This window comes from Sceloporus undulatus, chromosome 5 (assembly GCF_019175285.1).
Source record: "Sceloporus undulatus isolate JIND9_A2432 ecotype Alabama chromosome 5, SceUnd_v1.1, whole genome shotgun sequence".
NCBI classification, from domain to species: domain Eukaryota; kingdom Metazoa; phylum Chordata; class Lepidosauria; order Squamata; family Phrynosomatidae; genus Sceloporus; species Sceloporus undulatus.
In genome coordinates this window covers 191695470-191717299 of record NC_056526.1, presented here as the reverse complement: position 1 = coordinate 191717299, position 21830 = coordinate 191695470, and the positions used below count along the sequence as shown (strand labels likewise).

General features: G+C 41.6%; 1 protein-coding gene across 3 annotated transcripts in view; it reads right to left on the bottom strand.

Annotated features, from left to right (window-relative positions):
- Positions 1 to 21830, bottom strand: part of ZNF638 (zinc finger protein 638) — an 86130-nt gene that overhangs the window by 25320 nt on the left and 38980 nt on the right. For all 3 annotated transcript variants that reach the window (XM_042468532.1, XM_042468531.1, XM_042468530.1), the window contains exons 9-21: positions 20007 to 20065; positions 19820 to 19881; positions 16974 to 17222; positions 16116 to 16165; positions 14994 to 15125; positions 14599 to 14727; positions 13678 to 13719; positions 12978 to 13118; positions 12552 to 12677; positions 9822 to 9871; positions 4566 to 5934; positions 3946 to 3999; positions 1544 to 2732 (exon numbers count right to left, since the gene is read on the bottom strand). In XM_042468532.1, coding sequence (XP_042324466.1) covers positions 1544 to 2732; positions 3946 to 3999; positions 4566 to 5934; positions 9822 to 9871; positions 12552 to 12677; positions 12978 to 13118; positions 13678 to 13719; positions 14599 to 14727; positions 14994 to 15125; positions 16116 to 16165; positions 16974 to 17222; positions 19820 to 19881; positions 20007 to 20065 — 3652 coding nt within the window. The remainder of the gene's footprint in view (positions 1 to 1543; positions 2733 to 3945; positions 4000 to 4565; positions 5935 to 9821; positions 9872 to 12551; positions 12678 to 12977; positions 13119 to 13677; positions 13720 to 14598; positions 14728 to 14993; positions 15126 to 16115; positions 16166 to 16973; positions 17223 to 19819; positions 19882 to 20006; positions 20066 to 21830) is intronic.

Below are 21830 nucleotides of genomic sequence, written 5' to 3'. Positions count from 1 at the left end.
GTGACATCTAAACTAACCATCTATGTATGTGACCACATATTTAATCACCACTGATTTAATGGGTCTACTCTAGTTGGCACTAACAACTGGATTCAGCTCATGCATTTTGGCTTAAGTGGTGAAGGAGCACTGACCTACTCAATGACTACAGAAAGCTCCTGCTCAGAAACAAGGGAAAGGCCCATCCTATGCTTTCTGTACAATGGCCCCAGGTTTGACCCTTGACATTTCTTGTTAAAAAGGGTGTCCGTTAGCCAAAACTGAAGAAGACTCTTTTCTCCCCCACATCTTAGAGAAGTATTTTGCTTTAAAAGGGAAAATGTACGTTATTTTCTTTTTTATTCTCACACAATGTGTGGTGTAGTATGGTATGGTGTAGTGGTTTGACAAGAAGCGTTGGACAACAGTTCTGGAGACCAGGATTCAAATCCCCCCTCAGCCATGGAAATCTGCTGGGTGACCTTGGGCAAGTCACACTCTCTCAGCCTCAGAGGATGGCAATGGCAAACTCTCTCTGACAAAACATGACAGGCACTTTAAGTTGCAAATGACTGGCACGTAACAACAATGCATTCCCTGATATGGGTACAATACTTGGTAAGTACAAGTTTATGTAATGCCTGAATACTATCAACTGATAGTTGGACAGCATACTATGTTAAGTCTTATTCTTTTAGTTACATATATATGAATAGGACTGTGTAAGTGGGTTATATGATTACATACAGCTACGCAATATAGTCAAGACGGTCCGTCAAATCACAGCCTTAGTCCTCACTTCTGGCTGTAACTCAGCGGCCAATCTCTTGCTCTGTATGTAGAAGGCCCCAGGTTTGATCCTTAGCACCTCTTGTGAGAAGGATGTTGGTCAGCCAACATGAGGGATGACTTTTCCCTCCCTCAGACCAGTCGAAATAAACAGCACCGAATTGCAGGGCAACGGGTCTCTGTGCCGCCAATCCCATTACTTCGCTCTGCACTGACTGAGGAAGAATGTCAATGTTTTGACATTTCCTTTCTGCTGCTCTGCCAAGAAGCTCAAAGGACCACACACAGCCCCTTCTACCCCTCTTCACTTTAAAATCCCAATGACCCTGTGAGATGGAGGCTGGGCTGGGAGAGAGAGAGAGTGGATGGACCAAAGTCATCTGATGAGGAGATTCATGGCTGAGGAGAGATTTCAACCTGGGTGTCCCCTGCCCTGAGGACACCAACCTGCTGCCTTAACTGCAATCGTGTGAATACCTCACTGGCCAGAAAAATACTTTACTCCTTTTATATACGCTTGCCTAAATAGCCATTCTACCAGGTTGCAAGACAGAGAGAGAAAGAAAACAGGGTCACCATCAGCACCCCTGAGCAGCTTTGCCTCTCTCACAACTGCCATCCACCAAGCAGCGGCATCATGTAAGATTAAGAATCGGTGCCTGGGTGCCCAACTAGATGGTTGAATAAAAGAATATGTGTGTGTGTACATTTTCTGACCAGATGCTGTTCACCTTCTCAAGTCGCTGACTCCTCTTAAAACTAGTTCACATCCTACCTGCCAATGGCTGCTCAGAACTTGTGTCTGCTTCAAGCATCTTGCTTGTCTTCTCCAGATCTTCTCCCCCTTCATCCTTTCCTTTTTCTATGAAAGTGGTTTCCTGCCTCTCTATATCTGCAGCCTCTACAGCAAGGCTCTCTTTTTCAGGATCTTCTGTTGGAACCTCAGATGCCTCTTTTCCTTCAAGCGGTTTATCTGGACCATGCACTGCCTCTTCACCATGCGCTTCTAAAAGGCCACCATCTTGAATTCTGTTTTCTTTCAATGTGGGACAAGACTCCATGTCTCTTGCTGGTTCATCAACTGGTACTTCAGTCTCTTCTTCTTCTGGAACTGTTTGGGAAACTGACTCTTCTACATTTCTGTCACTAGAGATGTCATCTGTTTCCTCTTCCTCATCTTCAGTGCCAACTTCATCGACTGTAACAAAGTTAAGTTCCTCCTTCAAGCGATTGAAATCATCCAGGTAGTCTTCATCATCTTCTGTCACTTCATCCAAAGTCACTAATGGTTGGTCGTCACTATCTTCGTGGATCTCATCCACTGTCACAAGAGTGCTGGGATCTTCCGGCATCTGGGAAGACAGGAAATCCACTGGATCTTCTACAACCTGTTTCTCATGTTCCCCAGGTTTTAAGATCTCATCATCCTTGAAATCGGAAGGCTCATTTAAAGGGAGCACTTCCACCTCTCCAATTTCATCCACAGTTACTAAAGGCTCTGCTTTAAGATCAGGCTCGCTAGATTCTGACACAAAGGCATCCTTAACAGCCTCATGGACCATCAGGTCGTCCTGTTCAGATATCTCATCCAAAGTAACAAGTGACTGAGGATCTCTGATCACTTCATCAATCAGCTCTTCTTCCTCATTCACTTCATCCACAGTGACCAATGCCTGAGGATCAGGCATGGTTTCCAAAGATGGTTCTTCCTGGACCATCTCACCCTCGTCTTCACCAATTTCATCCAGCGTGACAAAGGAGACCTCACTCTCAACCACACGGGCTTCAGAGTCTTTGTCCTTCTTTCTCTTAGAACTGGGTTCATAAGAGGGATTCTTCCTTGTCAGATCTTTCCTTTTGCCTCTCACAGGGTTTCTCCTAGGCTGAGACGGAGACTCCACTTCATCTGTAACTTCATCCATTGTGACAAACTCATCCAAATTAAACGGAGAAAGCTCTTCTTCCTACAAAACAGGGAAAACAAAGTCAGGATTCTATCAAAAGCCAGAGGGACAACCAAAGTGAAGCGCAAGACAACTAGCAGGAAAGCGAAAGCTGCCATGGTTGTAAAGACATGCTCTAAAGTACTATGACTGTATCATGTAGGAACAGGGGTCCTCTGCACTTTGTGACAGGGAAGAGGAAGTCTGGTCCTCCAAATGTTGTTGGACTGTGAAGTCCCATTGGCCCAGATTGCATCGTCAACATTGAGGGATCATAGTAGCTACAGTCCAGCAACGTCTGGAAGATCACCAGTCTCCCATCTCTCCTTTACCTATTATTATTATTATTATTATTATTATTATTATTATTATTATTTCCTTGTCTAATGGAAAACCAGAATGTCTAATTTTTCTTGCTCCCTGATTGTAATAACTGTATAGCTGGTTCAGTACAGCTGGTTCACTTTTTTCCCATCACAATACAGACAAGACAAACCAAAAGTCATTCACCTTGGTGCCTTTCAATAAGAAAATCTAGGATATATATATTCCAGGATACAAGAAACTTTATTTGGCTGCTTGGTACTACAAGAGTGGGCCAAGTACAGCTGGTGGGCCACATGTGTACTTGGGCCCTTGGAGCACCCACAACTGCCCCATTTAAAAAACTTTGCCATGTTTTGGGCAATTTCACATAAAAATCAGCCAAAAGCATCCAAATACTGCTGCAAATGTGCAAGTCTGCTTTCTCCTACGCTCTTCAGAGCAACTCAACCCCATTAAAAATCTGAAATATCCACCTACCCCTCACAAAATAGCAGCTGGGAGTGATGTTACATCACTTTCCAGATGCCAAAACACAATGGAACAGCCTTCTGTGGGGAAGAGGAGAATACTCCTTATCCCTTCTGCAGTCTCTTATTCCTGGTTTATCCGTTTCAGGACTGTTTACTCACACACATATACACCCCCGTTGCATTTCTTCTCACAGAAGTAGATACAAAAGAGCTCCCTTTGAAAAATTCCCTAAGGAAAACCATTAATAATAATAATAGATTTATTTCTAGCCTGCCCTATCACAGAGAATCTGGGCAGGTTACAACAAGTAAAATACATCAAAGTTATAATAAAATCCAAAAAAGAAAAAAAATCAATCACTATGCCCTCCATTATTCTAGAAATGCTCCTTGAAATGCTCTTGACTGCAAAACTCGCTCATTGTTTGCTTTCTTACCTCTTTGGGCTTTGTGATGCTTTTTGAACTTCTAGTATTTCTTCCCGTAGATACCTGGAAGAAAAAAAGTTTCTAAAATGAGGAGGAAAAATTAAAAGTAGTATTCTAGCAAGCACATGATGTCCCACTTTAAACTAAGAGGGGACTGACTGCAATGCTATGCAAGTTGAGAACAACGCCCATCGTTTTAAAGATCCGGGTATTGAAAGCATCAGCAACAACTGTGGATAACCTACTTCTTTTCAGCAGCCATACATGTACAGTGGCCAGGATTGAAGACAGGAGGCATCACCTCACAACAGAGGAGACAGCGACAGCAAGAGACAGAATGAACAATACTTGCCCATTCCAAACTCCACCGCGAAGAAGTGCCACGCCACCCTCAGATTACCCAGCAGCAGCTACCATCCTTCAGATTCATCTGGGTAAAACCTTTGGAACCTGTGCATCCCTGGTACCTGAAGCAACTGCATGGTGCCAGTGCGGTTATTGACCCCACTTGATGCAGCAGCTTACAGGACGGGGAAAGGGGCCCAGCACAGGCTATCCCTGTACCTTTGTTTCAAGATCTGGAAGAAGCATCAAGGTTAGTTATGAGCCAGTGCTTTTGCCCTCCTCACCTTATTGCTGCTGCTGTCTCGCTTCAGGCTGGAGGATCTATTCTCTCGCTCTCGGGTCTGCTTGGGGATGCCCTTAGTTTCCACCTGGGCATCCTTCTCTTGCTGCGAAGAAGTCTTCCCATTCCCTAACTGAACAACAGTTACAACAGAACTTGTGCTCAGCTTAGATTTACTGCTATCCGGCAAATCTGATCTGCTGTTTGTAGACCTTTCCTGACTTGTTTTTTTTGACACCAGTTTCTTCTCAGCAGTTGCTTGGTTCCTGGTCCCTGGCTTTACGGCAGGCTTCTGTTCATCTTTTCTTCGTGTTGAAGCTCTTGTCCTTGTTACATTTGGTACAGAGATCACAGACTTTAGGATAGTTTTACAAGCAGAGGTAGCTTCCACGCTGGGTCCCGATTCTGCTGTGAGCATAGTAGGTTTACAAGATTCATCCGTTTCAGTTTGTCCTGGCCCTTTGCTCAGCTCTCCCTTGGGCAGAACTTGTTCTGGACTCTCTTCTTTCACATTCTTTTCAGGTTTCTCCTCCTTCACAGTTTCATTATTTGATGCCAGATCTTCGGTTTGCTTGTCTACAGTTGCTTCTGCCTTGGCCAACTGTAATTCAAGCTTCTCCTTTGTGTCTTCCTTCATTTCCACCACGACTGCGCCAGATTCCACCTCCATGGGCTGTTCAGTTGTAGAAAAATTGTTCTCAGATTCCTTGTCTAGCACTGTTTCACCCTCAGCGACAGCAGTTTCTGATGAATCTATTGATGCTTCAGTACTTTCTGCTTCTTTAGTTATCACCTTGTTTTCTGATAGCTGGTCACCACCTGACAGTTCCTCTGCAGGAGTTTCAGTAGATACCAGTGGAACTGTCTCAAGACCACCAGCATGGGTAGTTTCTCCTTCCACCGTCACAGGAGAGCCTGCCCCAATGCTTTCCTTCTGAGCCGCACTTGATAATTCTTCTGATGGTTTGCCAACAGGTGTGGCTAATTCTTCACTTGTGTTCTCTCCTGCAGATGTGGCTGCAGTTCCCTGCAACTCAGCATTAGAGTCTGCTGTGATCTTTTCTTCCTTCTCTGTGACGGATGGTAAAGCAAGGACTTCTTCAGACTTTACTTCAGATGACAGCAAATTAACTGGTAGATCAGGTGTGTCTGCTGCTCCAGTTCCAGTGTTTTCTTCTGGCATTTCAGTCTTCAATGGTTCTGAAACTGCTTCACACGCAATTCGTTCAATGCCTGAGTGTTCACTCTTGGCTTCTGGAATCTCAGCCTTCAGGTCGCAAGTGGATTCTTCCTTGGCCTCAACGGGCTTTGGCGAAGGAACGACAGATGGGTCCGCCACTCCTGATCCTTCGGGAATTGATTTCAACTCAGGGCTAAATACATTTAAAAAAACAGAATAAATCAAGCTATGTTGAGAACTCCACAGTTATCAATAACCTCTTGACGCCAATGGTTGGGTTTTCCTGAAGCACTAGAGGTTAGCATTGGGATATCTATCAACTAAACCGGCTTTACCATTCAGCCAAAGGTCAATTTACCTTGCTCAGCATGATAGGCATGTTTCTGTTATCTGAAGTGTGTCTCTGAAGGTACTATTTAACATGTGTGCCCTGTGGACCGCTGCACTGATTGGGCAGGGTCTAAGTTTCAGTCTGAAGACAGACAGAACACAGGTACACATAGAGGATATATGACTCTGTTTAAGTTAAAATTGATTTAATATTAGGATAGAAAAATGTTCTGATATTTTATCCACCTTCCTCTGGTTCCACTTCAGAGGTATGGGCACTTAGAAGATCGTTACCTAGAGAACTAAAACGAATCAAGTTAAGAACACAGGGAGTGGGAAAACCCACATAAAAACACATACTCGCTGAGCCTTCAGTCCCGATTTTATTTCAGCTTTCTAAAAGCTAGTTCTCAAAGTAAGCTACTTCAAGGAGACATTGTACAGGGCAATATTTGAGAGAACATTTCTATCTGACTGTAAGCACACCATTTTAGAGATCTGCTGGATCTGACTATGAGTCCATTTGGTTTGCAGCAATGGAGAAACCAGAAGTCTTCTGGAAGCTTACTGAGGTAGCAAAAGTGTCATCATTCCGGTTTTTTCACTGGAATAATATTCTAGATTATAGTGGAGTATTTCAAAGTTGGATTTCTTGTAATTCTATCTTGATGGCATAGGAAAAGATGATGCAGTATCACGTATCATTGCAGCAGAAAGATGATCTGGCATCCTATAACTTGCTAGGTGACAGAAGATGTCACTCTAAAGGCAACCTCTATCTAATACAAGCAGAACAGGGACAAATGTGGGGAATGTACTGTGGGACACAGAACTAAATAAAAGGAAAGCTGGAGAGGAGGTACAAACTGGTGTAAAACCTAACTACTTTTGTCAGGATGACAAAAGAGCAGCCAGCATAACCACTTACTGAAAGATGGCAGCTGACTGTCAAAACAGAAAGAGATTTCCAGAAGAATTTATCAGTCCTTTAAAAGGACTGCAAAGCAATAAAATGTATGCAAGAATGATTTTCTTTTTTCAGTTGAGGATCTGATTTCCAAGTCAAGCAAGAAAAGCCTGAATTCCATGGCCAGCAAAGAGGATGCACTTCTAAAAATCAGTGGCGTAAGTAGCACAAGTCATATTCTGATCCAGCTATGATGAAGCACAGTGGACATGCTCCAGAAATGAACTCAACAAAAATTTAAAACCTCTTGTCTTTTGACAGGAACCTTACAGTTGTGACTGCTAATTTGATGCAGCTCATCTTCAAGACATGGCTGATATTATAAAACTGTAGGAAGGCAAAAGAAAAATCCAGAATAATATACAATCATTTGGTATGGAGAGGCTGCAGCATAAATTAGGAACTGTTTTTAAGCTGTGGAAAATCTCCACCATCAGCTTTCAGAAGACAGCATTTTTCTTGGAGTGCTTCATTAGTCCCAGTAAACTGGGCTCTGTCTCTTTTGTGGTGAATTAAGCAGACAAATTTCCAAACACAGCCTTATGTCTGAAGTGCTGAAACAATACTCCACCTCTCTTCAACTAAGATGGAGTTTCATTCTATGCGATCTATCAGGAATAAAAAAAGCTATTAAAATCCATCTTTTATTTTTCTACAAGGAACGGAAGGAATGCACTAACAAAATACATCTGGGAATATAAGAATTCCCAGACTGTTTACTGGAAGGGAAAAGATAGTGTCTTGGTGGTTTGGATAATGTAAAAATGGAAACTCAAGAAGGCATTGGAAAATGCCTGAATTCAGAAAATAGAATTCCGCAAAGAAGATACAGAACTCTGTAGGACCAGGAAAAAAATAATTTAAGATTCTGTATCTAAGGTACAAAAACTTTAAACAAACATAATTCCTCTAGATTTAAGATATCAGCACAAGGGCACTTGTGAAATTGTGATCATTCCAGTGTGGCATATCTATGCTAAAGGCAGCAGGTGTAGTCTTGTGTCTTCTTCAAGAGCCTCAACAGCTTCTAGGCAACCCCTTTGCTAAAGAGCAAAGGCAGAGCCCTTCTCCACTCAAAGTTCAGCCAATCTTCTGTCATTTCAATCTGCTCTGGAAAAAGTGTAGTTGCTGAAACGTGGCTCCGTGGAAGGAGATGGACAAAGGGCATTCAGACACGCAGGGTCCACCACTTCATTCGGAAGATGAAGTGAACACACTTGTGCCATTTCCACTCCATAGTGACCAAACAACCAAATGCTGGAGGTATTTCAAGATTTCTTCACGTGTATCTGATCAACCCCCGAAAACAGAAATTTAGTTTCCACTTGTCACCCAATATAATAAGAGACAGGGAACAAGTCAAAAGAAAAGCCTACCTTGTTTTTGCACTCTGAAGCTTCTGCTTTTCCCCCCCTTTTCATCATGTTTGTACTTACACAACTGAGGAGCAATTTTATAACTGAATAGTGAGACTGTTCCATCATGAGCTTAAATTATTTAGTTGAAAGCAACAGCTTTGTAAGTATATCAACCATGGTGGTCTTTTCCTTAGAGAACAGCTCTTGTATAAAGGGCCAGAAATATGCATGAAGCTGACCTATAGAGGATTCAAGCAAAGCCAACTGGTAATAAACCTTCCCCAAATTCATATTGGAGTGGTTACACAAAGGCTTCCTTCTGGTGCAAAAAATCAGGTCTTTGCTTGAATAGAGTGGTGTGGGCATATGCACAATGTACACATACAATATTGGAAATGTGCGTTATGATTCTCTTGCATTTACATACTTGATAATCAAGCGGGATGAATTTGACAGATCAGTACTCTGAAAAAATGCCATTTTATTAGTTGGGAGATTATATATATATATATATATATATATATATATATATATATATATAATCCACAGCAGAAGAAATTAATCACCACAGGCGTAATTTTCAAGGGTTATTTGTTACACAGACAACATGTACTTCAAATAGACATGAAGGCTGAATAGCTACACAAACATCTTTAAGAAGACAAAAACAGAAGAAACTGGGGAAGAGATGTGCAAGTCAACCATTATTATGTACTGTGTCAACACTTGTCAGGATGCAATTTATATTTAGTATTTTTCTTGATGCATTTTACGCTGTTACTGGTCTCATCAAAGCATGTTTTGCTGCATTCAAATAGCATGGCACCCCCATGTAGCCTAATTTCAGAACCAAATGTGGATGGAGCAAGCTGTGAACTCCACAGTAAAAGATTTTTTAAAAGTCCCAGTCTCATCATATTTGGAAAGAGTCTGAAAACATTGACATTAAAAAACAAAACAAAACTCCCAGGACACATAGAAAGGCATGAACTACAGTATAGCAGAACAGTAAATAAAATGTGATTTCTCTGTGCTCCTCAGAAACCATCAGCCCAGAAACCTCAGAAGACCTGCTGTGTATGGTTCTTTCAATATCCCACTAGAGTCAATGGCAAACATTCTGGCTTAATGGAAGTGAACTACTCCTACACATTCAAAACACGGATTTGTTTTCTTTAGTTGCTCTTAGTGTATCACAAGTCCTCAATGGGGGAGGAGGATGAGAGAGACTCTGTCAGAGAGTTAAGTTACTGTAAATATTTCTTAACTGTTGTAAAATCAGAAGGGACAGCAAAGGCACACAGTAAGTCTTTTCTATTAAGTCAGATGTTTGAAAAGCACACACACTCACTCTCTCACACACAGACAAAACACAAACATATAAATAAGAATATAGCTGCTTCAAGTACTTCTAAAAAACCGTACCTCTCTTGGCCTGGTTCTTGCTTTTTCACCTCTTTCTTTACAACTTCAGCCTGTGAAAAAAGTAACACAGTTCTGAACATTTTAAACAATTCACAAGAGCATATCTCATCTACACAAACACACAGAAAAAAAGAGCACAACAAACAGACCCTACACTAGCTACACTCTCCAAATGGAAAACACAGTATTTCCCCTCCTTCTTTGTGAATTCCCCTTTTACTTGTTTGCTAGTGAACATGGGGCTGAGTTTCTGCACAGGGCCCGGAACAGGTACTTGTATGAGCTTTTTTAAACTGAAGACTAGCCTGAGGGACTGGGTTAGCAGGCAGTCTTCCCTCTCTCCCTTAAGGACAGACACTGCACTTTAATCTCTATTTCATGAGCTTCAACCCAGTGAGCCAGTCTGTAGTGGTTTGAGTGTTGGACTATTGACTCTGGAGACCAGGGTTGAAATCCCCGTTCAGCCACAGATACCCACTGGGTAATCTTGGACAAGTCACACACTCACAGCCTCAGAAAACCCTGTGATAAGGTCACCTTAAGTTGGAAACAACTTGAAGGCACACAACAACAACACCAAGCCCAGTCTAGTCTAGTGTTCTTCAGTCTTGATCAGGGACAGGGAAACTCGTGTCAGCCTGACGTTTTGGACTAACAACTGCCCTAAGCTCCAGTCAATAAGGCTAGTGGTTAGGGAGTATGGGAGCTGCAATCCAGGACATCTGCCTAACTCTGGGGCTAGATTTATTAGTGAAAGTAGATGCCCTTGAAGGGAGTTATCCAAGACCCCAGGAACTCAGTGGTAGTTTTCCCTGGGTTCCACAGGCCTCTGGCTTCATGTTTTACTCCCAAAAGAGAGAGAGGGAGCTCCCTTAGTAAGGAGGTGGGCAAAGTGTAGTCCCTCCAGCTGATGCAGAGATGAAATTCCCAGCATTCCTCACCACTGGCTAAGTCCAAGACCATTCTGGGAAACCTCTGAACACCAGAAAGTGAAGATAACAAGACAGAGGTATACATTCGACAACTATGGGGTAAAATGAGTACAAAGAGTTCCAACACATGTCCCTGACGGAGCCTAGTGGGCTATCAGGAGAGTACAACTTGCATGCAGAAAATATCATATGAAGAGCAGGTTTAAATTCAGAAGGAGGAGGAAAGTAGATAGGAGGAAGGAAAATCAACAATCTAAGATATGCAGATGACACCATAATACTAGGGGAAAGCATCATGGACTTGGAACAATTACTAAGGAAGGTCAGCAAAGAAATTGCAAAAGCAGGATTACTGCGGAACACAAAGAAAACAAAAATAATGACCATGGAGGATCTACATACATTCAACCTAGACAATGAGGAAATCAAAATAGTTAAAAAGATTTCCCGTACCTTGGGTCAAACATTTATCAGAAAGGAGACTGAAATCAAGAAATCAGACGAAGACTACGAATGGGAAGGGCAGCCATGAAAGAACTAGACAAGAAACTAAAGAGTAAAGATGCACAACTGAGCACTAAAATTAGGATCGGCCAAGCCATCCCATTTCCCGTCATCATAAAGGGATGTGAAAGTTCAACAGTGAAGAAAGTGGATAAAAAGAAAATCAACTCGTTTGAGATGTGGTGCTAGAGCTGAGTGCTGAGAATATTGTGGGCAACCAAAAAGACAAACAAACAGGTCCTTGAACAGAATAAGCCTGAACTCTCCCTGGAAGCCAAGATGATTAAAATGAGACTGTTGTACTTCGGCCACATCATAAGAAGGCATGAATGACAGGAAAAGACAATGATGATGGGAAAGATAGAAATGCAGCAGAAGGTGAGGAAGACAGCGTGCAAGACTGACAGACTTCATCAGGAAGATCACAGGCCTGAATGTACAAGACCTGAGCAGAGCAGTGGAGGATAAGGGGGCCTCAAGATGTCTCATCCACAGGGTCACCAGCAGTTGAGGTCAGCATGAGGGCTGCCAACCAGAACAATTCCTATCCTCCATGTAAGAAAACAGGTCTGGCTAGAAGCAGAGGGAAGGATCGTTGTTAAGAAAGTCTTAGAGGACTTTGAAGTGAAGTGAACCTTATTGCTAAAAGCTGTAAGCCATCGCAATTCCATGTATTTTTAAATAAAAGAGGCAGATGACAAAATCACATTGGACTGTGACCAGGTCAGAAGTCTACAAAGACTGACAAGCTACACACATCAGCCAGGGCTACAAGGCTATGGCTGTCCATTCAGGTCAGCTAAGATTTGGGGTGGATATTCTTCAGCAAGTTCACTCTGCAAGGACTGGGAATGTGTATGGAGATGTGTCCTGTCTCACCACCTTGACTGGAGACTAGTGGTTGCTGGGCCTTTGCACTGGAAGGTGTTAAACAGATGTCATACATGTTGAAGGATCTGAGCAAAAGCCCTTTCAAAGGGAAAACACTCATCTGCTCAACAATTTTTCTTGGGAATTACCCTTTACCTGAGAAGCTGGACCTTCACAGATTGCTCCTTTTAATCATACACTTAACACATATGAACATAAATTCTACAAGGAACACATGTTTAAGTCCTGTCAGAAAGCAAGACTGAACTGCAAACTTCTGCACAGTCCATTTCTTGGTCAGCCTATCAAATGATTATAAAAATTATGAACAGCGCTGCATTCAAGTTGATTTTTCAAAACCCTCCTCAGTACTAAAAACAGGACGAACAGACAAGGAGCATTTGACCAAACAAAATGCACTTACTGGCAAAGGCTCAACCTTTGGTGATCGTGAGAACGTTAACTGTGACTCTCCCAAACAGTAAGGATACCTTTTCAGGAAGCGGCACATGGAAGCAGCTGACTCAGCACTGTCCAGCTGAAGGATTGCCTGGGGAATTCAAATAGATATAAAAGAATGCATGGATTTCTGTAAAGAATACACTGGCATACACATAAATATTGTTGGTCAGATTCAGATGGATTCTTATCTCCCCTTTCTAAATAAATTGTTCCTAGGACTTTTATTGCTATCTGAAAGATGGAAAAATCTTTTCAAGGGAGCAGAACCCTCTTGAACTCCTCGCATCCCCACTGACCACTTCCCTCTTCCCTATACATAAAGATAGTTGAACTACATCTCTCCCAGAGGATTAGAACAGGAGCCAATGCAGCTGCACACAAAATTCACCTTATTCTTGTTTGTTATCACCATGTAGTGATCTACTCGTCCGAATCGAAGGCCAACACAAAGGATTTCAAGCTCCGAGTATCCCTTGTCTGGTAAGTTGCCTAGGTGCACAAACTGTGTATGTAGACTTTCTGTATTCACCTGAGCGGGGAGGAAAGACAGCACAAAAGATAAGCTTGAATTTGCAAAGCTTGCATGTTGCAAAGGGCACAACCATTTTCTGTATCTGAGGCTAGAATGCTGGTTTTTCCTCTTTCAACTTTCCAGGCAAATGACACGGCTTGATTTACTGTTTTGAGCCATCTGTTTTGTCTACAGCCCCTGGGCGTCATGAAGAAATGCTTGTCCTGCTACAGCTTGCTCTCCTCTAAAGGAAGCAACTATTGCTGGTTTCATCACCAAGACTTCATTTTTACAGCAACATCAAGACAGAGTTCCCTCCGATTACTACACCAAGCAGAGTAATTCAGTGCCAAACTAAGCTTTCTTGTACCATTTTTAAATTTCTAATAAAAATCTACTTTTAATATACAGAATCAAGTTCTGATAAAACAAGTGGCGGTTTTCTATTGAGACGTTCAAAGTCTTTCACAAATCAAGGAAAACATGGACCATTTCACTAATTTCATCCTGCCCTGGAGGCTCAGGCTGGATGTCTATAACTCACTAAGGACTGATTAGCAAAGTCTCTGTAACTTACCTTTGGATTGGAATCTTTAATCATAGTAATAAAAATAGCCTCCTAAAAAAGGAAAAACCAAGAGGATTTATATAGTGAACCAGAGTGTATTGTCTGCAGATTTATAAATTATACATCAAACACACCCAATTTAGCTGGATATAGTTTTCTTCTGTACAATAATTTTTTCAACCTTGGCCACACTTTGTGAATGCAATTCCTCCCCTCACACCCCCAATTTCTTCTCTTATAATGTATGTTATATATACAGTTCTATCCAGTGAAATTACCACACATCTCGATTGAAAGGGGCAATGAACACTTATATTACAGTATATCTTAGTCTTTAAGGAGCCACTACATTCTCAGCAAATATGCCTGATTCTGAAAGCATAAATTAGCAGTGTGCTAATGAATTCACTCTCTTTAGATTTGCAACTGCCCTTCTGATCATATATGCATTTAGAAGGTCATTTACAATACTGTTGGCAAATGACCATCTAACATTTATATCAAAAGGCACTCTGCTCTTCCAACTCCAGAGAGAACTCCACAAAATACCAGTTTGATGCATATGAATAAGTAGGTAGACAAAGCTCTCAATCAAATTACTATTCCAATCTAGAGCAGACTCACTGAGACAGCTAACTTCAGGAAACTGCTGACTTACTGTTTATCAACCGATTCAATGGGTCCACTCTAGCTGGGCCTAATGACTGGATTCTGGTAATAAACCTTGAGGACAGAACCTCAAACCTTCCTCTCTGGGACTGCTGCTTCTAGGCTTTGTATCAAGCCAGTTGTACTCAGCAAGAAACAGATCATGCAGTACTGCTTTCAGAATAATAATTTTTAAAAAGCGAGCAACAGCTAGAATCCTGTTCATAAAGCAAAAATGACTCCAAATGCATAATAAGGTTCTTAACAGTCCTATTTACCAACCTCATTTTTCAGGTCCTTGAATTCAGGAGCCAAGGTAATGCACAGCTGGTTCTTCTCCACCCACATTGGGAAACAGGTGTAAAATTTCACCATGGAGTCTGCTGATTTACGACTTATTTCTATGTATGCCTTTTGAAAAGGAAAGAAGCTATGTCAGCAGCCTAAAAATGATGGTCACTCTCCATGTGCTTATTCTATGATTCTCCCAAGTTACAGCAACATGCAGAATCATCTGTGGGCCTTATTATTTATTTATTGAATTTATATTTCCCCTTCCACCGCACAGGATCCAAGGTGGCCAAGAACTCCGTGAACATTAAGTAATACTAATTACGCAAAGAACCAGAAATATTCCCAATGCTCTGTCTGAACTTCTTGTGAGAACTGCTCAATACCTTCTTATGCGAAGACACAATTAAGACATCCTTCACTTTTCCAAAAGGCTTGGTTAAGTTAGAAATTTCATCCAGACTTAGCCCTGCCTCAGGCAGGCTAGAAACCACCACAACGCATGTCTCCTCTGCATCCTGGAAAACCAAAAAGGACACAAAATCAGAACCCTCAGTGAGGAGTTTTCACACAGAATTCACTAAGTGTTTCTTACATTCTCTGAATCGCGAGCTCAGATAAGAGAAATCCTAGCCCTTTCCAAGAACCTTTTGTGTGCAACTGAGGCAAGGCCTCTTCTCATTTGGGCAATGAGTCAATGTCAACCCAAAGTCAGCTAACAACAACAAGAGAAGTACTGCATGTATTTGAATCCCCAACTGCAGGTCTTTTTTCACTCTCAAAAATAACTCTGCGTCACCCTTGTGGTTTCAAATGTTTGAAAAGCATTTGCTCTATTCTCATTTCCCCTGAGAAATGAGAAAAAATCTCCATAGTTTTAATCTTCACTCATATGCAGGGAAAAAGACAATCTTGCCTTGAGAAAAGGAGAGCTATCTAGAAAAAACATACTCGCCCCTCCTTTCTCGCAGACTTGGGATCCACATTCTTGAGTACTCACAAAGGGGTGACCTCTGTTACTGTCAATGGGGCGCGTACTTGCAGGGGTGCGCTCGATTCAAGCCTATGGCACTCGAATATGTGTGAGTCTCTGTCTTCACAGGTGTGTGTGTGTGTGTGTGTATGTGTGTGTGTCCTGGAACAGATCCCATGCAAAAACAGAGGGTTGACTGTAATTGGAGACCTGACATCAATCACAACATTGAGTTGGGGAAAACAGTGGTGGTATTATTTTTAAGTTAAGAGATTGGTTAGTCTAAAAATTCAAAGAACCATGAAAGAAACACAGAATTATGCACCCATGTGCCAGCTTTTGTTGAAGGTAGTGGAATTTCTTGTCACCTCTGTTTTCCAACTACACAGTCTGATGTGCGTGGACAGCAGGTGGGAGCATCCTAATACAATACTCAGACAGACTAATGAAGCTGTGGCAGAATTCTCTGTAGAACGTGAAGATGTGGTTTCAGTTTGTATTTATTTAAAGGCACAATACACCAGAGGGAATTTACCTGGCTGGCCGATTCACTTGCTTCTGTACTTTTTACAGCCTCAGTTTTCTCTGTAAATTTGAACAAGAGGAAGAATGAGTTTACCATCACTGATGAGGACTCATTTTAAAAGCCAGAACACAGACTCTATCATTAGGAAGCCCCAACTTTAACTTACATTAGTCTTTCATGTTCAAGACAATGCAATGTACATGCAAACGTTAACCTCAGTTAAAACAATACTTTCAAAACAACGGCTTTCTAAACTACCAGGGTTAGGCAACATTTGAGTTAAGGGTTCATTTTCCTCAAGGGAAAGGAGTCAGGCGATAATCCTTTCTTTCTTTCATTCCACTCCCTCATACAAATAAGCTCACCAGCTCCACAAGCTACTCTTCAACGCTCCACCAAAACTCCCTAGACCTGATGTCTGCCCAAATTCTCTTGTCACTGCTGGAGAGCATTGATGCTCTTGCTTCTAAAGATGTGACCTCTTCTGCAGCTTCCCATAAAAATTCATTCCATTGCTGCTAGGAATGGCCACCACCTCTGCTGTTGCCTCCCACTGCTCCTAGGGACTGATGCCAGTGCCAAAGCTATGGTCTTTCCACCATCACCAAAGGTAGCTGATGCAGGGATCTTCTACCATCACCAAAGAAGCCCTATACCATCAGGTGGGCAAAAGAAGTAAGGAGCCAGCTAAGTGGGTATCACTGCACAGCCACAAAACAAGGCCTGGCCCTAGAACTAAAGTTCAGAGCAGACAGTTCTCCACTTGCCAACCCTCCAATACCAGAGGTGTTCTTTGCAGGTGATGGCAGGATGTACAGAAAGCTCCAAAGGGTTGCACTTAAGAAGGGGTCCATGCTTTAGTGATACCTGGGACAGGTGCAGGTTTGTCAGTTTCCTTGCTGGATTTGGATGGTTTCTTGGGGTCTACGATCTTGCTCTTTAAAGGTTTTTTGGCATCCTCAGCCTTCTTGGTATCCACAACTTTCTTGGTATCCACAACAGGCTTCTTTTGTTTCACGGCAGCCTTCTTGGTATCCACAACCTTTTTCTGACTTCCAGATGGTTTTGACTTCCCAGCTTTTTGAGTTTTTCCGGACTTCTTGTCACTGGCTTTTGCTGTGGTGAGACAATGCGTTTGTTTATAGGATTACAAAGGTTTATCAATATATTGCCACTGAATACAAGTATTGCTTGATTAGTCATGAGACCATGATTAGATGAAGTTAAGAATTCTCCAATTCAAAAATTTAGTTTTGGTAATACAACGTTTTGCCCAATGAAGGTAATATTAGCAGCTTAGGATGTCTGAGAAATGTAATGCTTCAAAAATGTTAAATCCTTATACTTTCTTTCCTCTCTGCAGCTGCAGCACTTGACTCTGGCATTCGCATCTATAAGCAAAAATGTCCAATACGAAGTAAAGACTGTCCTATTCCATCATACTTTTAATTGTTAAGGTTCTGCTATTTGAAAACTTTAATATCACTTGAATGTTTCATGATACAGTTCTGTCCCTATATAAAGCTCTACTATTTTTACCACACATCACTTTGAATACTGAGGAAGAGGATTTAATAAAAACAAATGCATTCATACAGGGTTAACATGTTTAGAATTTAAGTATAATTCAGCTATTAAATTAATATTTTCTTTTAAAATAACAACCAAAATCCATCAAAAGACATAGCTATGTTAACCTGGAAAATCAGTTGGCAAAGGGATCTTGTATTACCTTGGAGGCTAACTGAAAGAAAGAAGCTGGTAGCATGTACTTTCATATACTTGAGTCTACCTCTCTACCTCATGCATCTGAGGATGTACACTCAAGTCTACAAAAGCTCATGCTACCAGCTTCTTTCTTTCAGTTAAATCTCAAAGATGCTACAAGGTCTCTTTGCAACCCCAAAAATAGTAATGGTTGCCCTTGAAACATAGGAAGCTAAGCAATAAATAGACTCCCAAGTATGAGAGAGATTCTCTAAAGAATGAATGGGAACCTGTGACTGACTACACTTTAGGGAATGCTTTGTCAGGCAAATTCAATACTAAAGCCAAGGCACACTCTCTTGCAAACCCTGTTCCTGCAAAGTTAATGGTTGCCCAGATCCTTCCATCTTACACAACGGGAAGGATTTTCTCTAAGACACAAACTGCTGGAAATATAACCTGTCATTTGCCACATGTGGGGGGTGGTTACAACACCCAGGCACACTACAACAGATAAAGGGGAAAGTTGGGCAAAAGGAGAGAAAGGAGGTTAAGAAAGTTGGGGGGGCAGGGAACAGGACAGAAGGGGAAGAATGGAGTATGTAAAAGAGAACCAGGAGTGTGAACTGACTGCCCCAAAGAGAGGCCCAATTTGGGAGAGGAGCAGAGAGAAAACTGCCCTTCTGTGTTTACAGGTGTTTTGTATTTTGTGAAAAATATATTCTACTGGAGCAGGTAATGATGGGTTCAAGGAAAAGAGTTTGTGTTTCAGGGCTCAGCCGCAGCCTCACCCACCACCCCTTGTATTGAACTCAGTTATCTGAATTAAGCTATTTTTCCTTCAGCGTCGCCTTTTGGGATGCACACTGACACATCCACTACAGCTGTCACTTAGTGATGGCACTCACCACATCTTCATGAAACTCTGAATTTGCTCATGGGCCACATGGTTCTAAATCCATTTCAATCCAGTTTAAGGGCCAAGAACACCATGGCCTACGTTGGGAACTGCAAAGCGAGACTGCACAACTATGGGTTATTCTGGACGGCTCAGCGGTTTTCACTAACATTCATCATGGCATCCTTCTAGCCAGGAACAGAGGAATGGGATCTGGGGACAGGGCATTAAAGCAGAGTCACTCTGGACACCACATTTTGAGTGTTATTGGGGAATGCCCTTTTGATACATTGGCCTGTGGCGGGCTAAGCAACATCTGGGAATCCAGGAGCCATTTCTATCCCATCCCACTCCACCAAAATGAAAATTCTCAGAATAAAAATTTGTGTTCCCAGAAACCTCAGGGTTGTGCGATGTGCCCTCGAAATCTCCAGTTCTGCCTTATTCTGGCCACAAAAAGGCCCAGGAGGAGCAAAACAACATTTAGAGGCCAAATTATGCTTCTAAGACAATACAGCCTGTGGGCCATCCTTTGCCCATTCCTGGCCTATGGTCTCCCTCAGGGTCCTATTTTGTTCCCTATGCTATGAAGTAGCTACAAGAAACTACTGGGAAAGTCATTTGGGATCCTGAGGGCCTGTACCACTGATGTGCACTTGACCGCCAATTCTCTGCCTCTCTCTTTTTTCAGTCCTGTACCATTGCATGCAGATAATTTAGACTTCATTGAAATGGTTACAGACATGGAGATCTACTGAGTTACCAAAACAAAACACGAGGCTACTTTTTTAATGAAATGGAATTTGGGATGTTTTTGCTAGAATGTATTTATTTAAAATGAATATCCCTCAGCAAGCCGACATGTGGAAGGTACCACTTCACCAAACCCATCAACCTGAAAAAACACTAACCCAATCTTTTGGCAGCGTCCATATTGCTCAGCACATTCCTATTTGCTTGTGACCCTCCCCAATGCCTTTGCTCAAAGAGTGCCATAGCCAGAGAAGGAAAAATGAAACCCACCTCACTTTTATCTTACCATCTGCAGCTAAAAGAAAACAAGAATATAGGAAGGGGGGGGGGGGGGGAGGAACCAAATTTGACTCACTGACAGCAGTCTCTGGAACAGCTGCTTTGTCTGGTTTTACTGCAGGCTTAGTTTGGCTTTTCCTTTAAAAAGAAGAAAGTATATACTTTAACAATACAGCCATAGACCTGGAAGTAGAACAAGGAGTCAAAGGGCTGAGGAAGATCATTGCATGGACAAGATGATACATAGGCAGTACCACACTTACTTTGCGCTTGGAGGAGGTTTCTTCTGCACACTCTTCTCACTCTTCTCACTTTTTTTGTTCTGAAATTCAAAGAAAATCTTTATCATTCCCCAAAAGATAAGACTTCTTTTATGAACATGCGCATGCATACATACCTTGCTCCCATGAAGAAATTAAAGCATCTTTTCCCACGATTAAACATTAAAGCAAACAGCAGCTCTCAGATTCCTAACCACTAATATGCTCAGCTGGACATTATTTTTGTTTTGTTGTTTTTTAATGACAATTTACAGGTAAATATACAGCCTGATCATATAGTTTGTATTTACAAGGGGCTGCTGAAAAGTACTCAGTTACCTCCATGTCCCAAAATCTGAGCATAATTTTGTCACTGTCGCTTTAATAGTCTTTTGTATTATAAACTGCCAATTTGCAATTGTTAAAGTATTGTTTGTTGTTTGCTTATTTTATTCTATCTGGTATTACTATCTACTGTTATACGCATCTGGTATTTTTAGATTGTACACCACTGGCAGGTTTGATTATTCTTATCGATTTTATCCATCCTATGTACAGCGCTGTGCAAATTTACAGCACTTTATAAATAAAATATAATAATCATAATAGCAGGATCGTAGCTCTAATTTCTGGGTTTTTTTTCCAAGCCATTGATAGCACCATGTCAAGGAAAAGTGTGGCATTTTCAAGTGATGAACTCCTAAGCACTCATGAAATTCCTATTCCTGAATGAGTGACAAGTGTCAAGAAGTGTCAGCTTTCGGCAGGGGAGTTTTATAACCAAAAAATGTGGTAACATCTGGGAGACCTTCAACAGTGATCCATTCCTGAAACTGTTGAATGTATGGCTTGATTTTGGCAGATTGGCAATTCTCAGCTAAAACAATTGCTGGAACACTAGAGATTATTTTGGGAATGCATTGTTTCTATAATTCATGAGCAGCTGGCTATGCAGAAGCCTTCAGGAAATTGGGGAAGCGAGATGAGACAGTTAATCCAGGACTCTTTAACTTTCCTAATTAGAGATAATGTGCAGCAGCTGCATAGGAGAGAAATTTAAAGAGGTTTCTTCTGGTCTAGCTGAGGTTATATACCTATTCTGTCTGTCCTAACTAGACCTGCTTTATAAATAGCTGCTAGAGTTAACTTGATCGTTTGAACAACTAGGGAAGCTAGCATTTAGTCTGAATATCCAGAAAACTTCTCTCTGCAACAACTTAGGAGAACATTTTTACAGAAAAAAACCATAACCCTGACTAAGAATTTTCATCACTAAATCCATTCAATAATGTCAATTTCATAACTTAGATCATCACACTAGACTGTTGCAAAGAGAGATTTTCTGGATATTCAGACTAAATGCAAGCTTTCCTAGCAGTCCGCATGATCAAGTTAAAATAGCAGCTATTTTAAAAGCAGTTATACATAATACAAACAGAATTAAGTAGGATGAAATGTAAAATGTGGGCTAGACAAGGCAACTGTTACATGGATTTGTAATTGGTTGACTGGCCAAACCCAAGGATGGTCAGCAATGGCTCCTTTTTATCCAGGAGAGAAATGACTGGTGGGGTGTCCAGGGGGGCTCTGTCCTGGGCCCAGTGCTATTCAACATCTTTATCAATGACTTGGATGACAGAATTGGGAGCATACTTATCAAATTTGCAGATAATACCAAATTGGGAGGAACAGCTAATACCCCAGAGGACAGGATCAAGATTCAAAATGACCTGAATAGACTAGAAAGCCAAGCCAAAGCTATCAAAATGAAATTGAACAGGGAGAAATGTAAGGTATTGCACATAGGGCAGAAAAATAAAATGCACA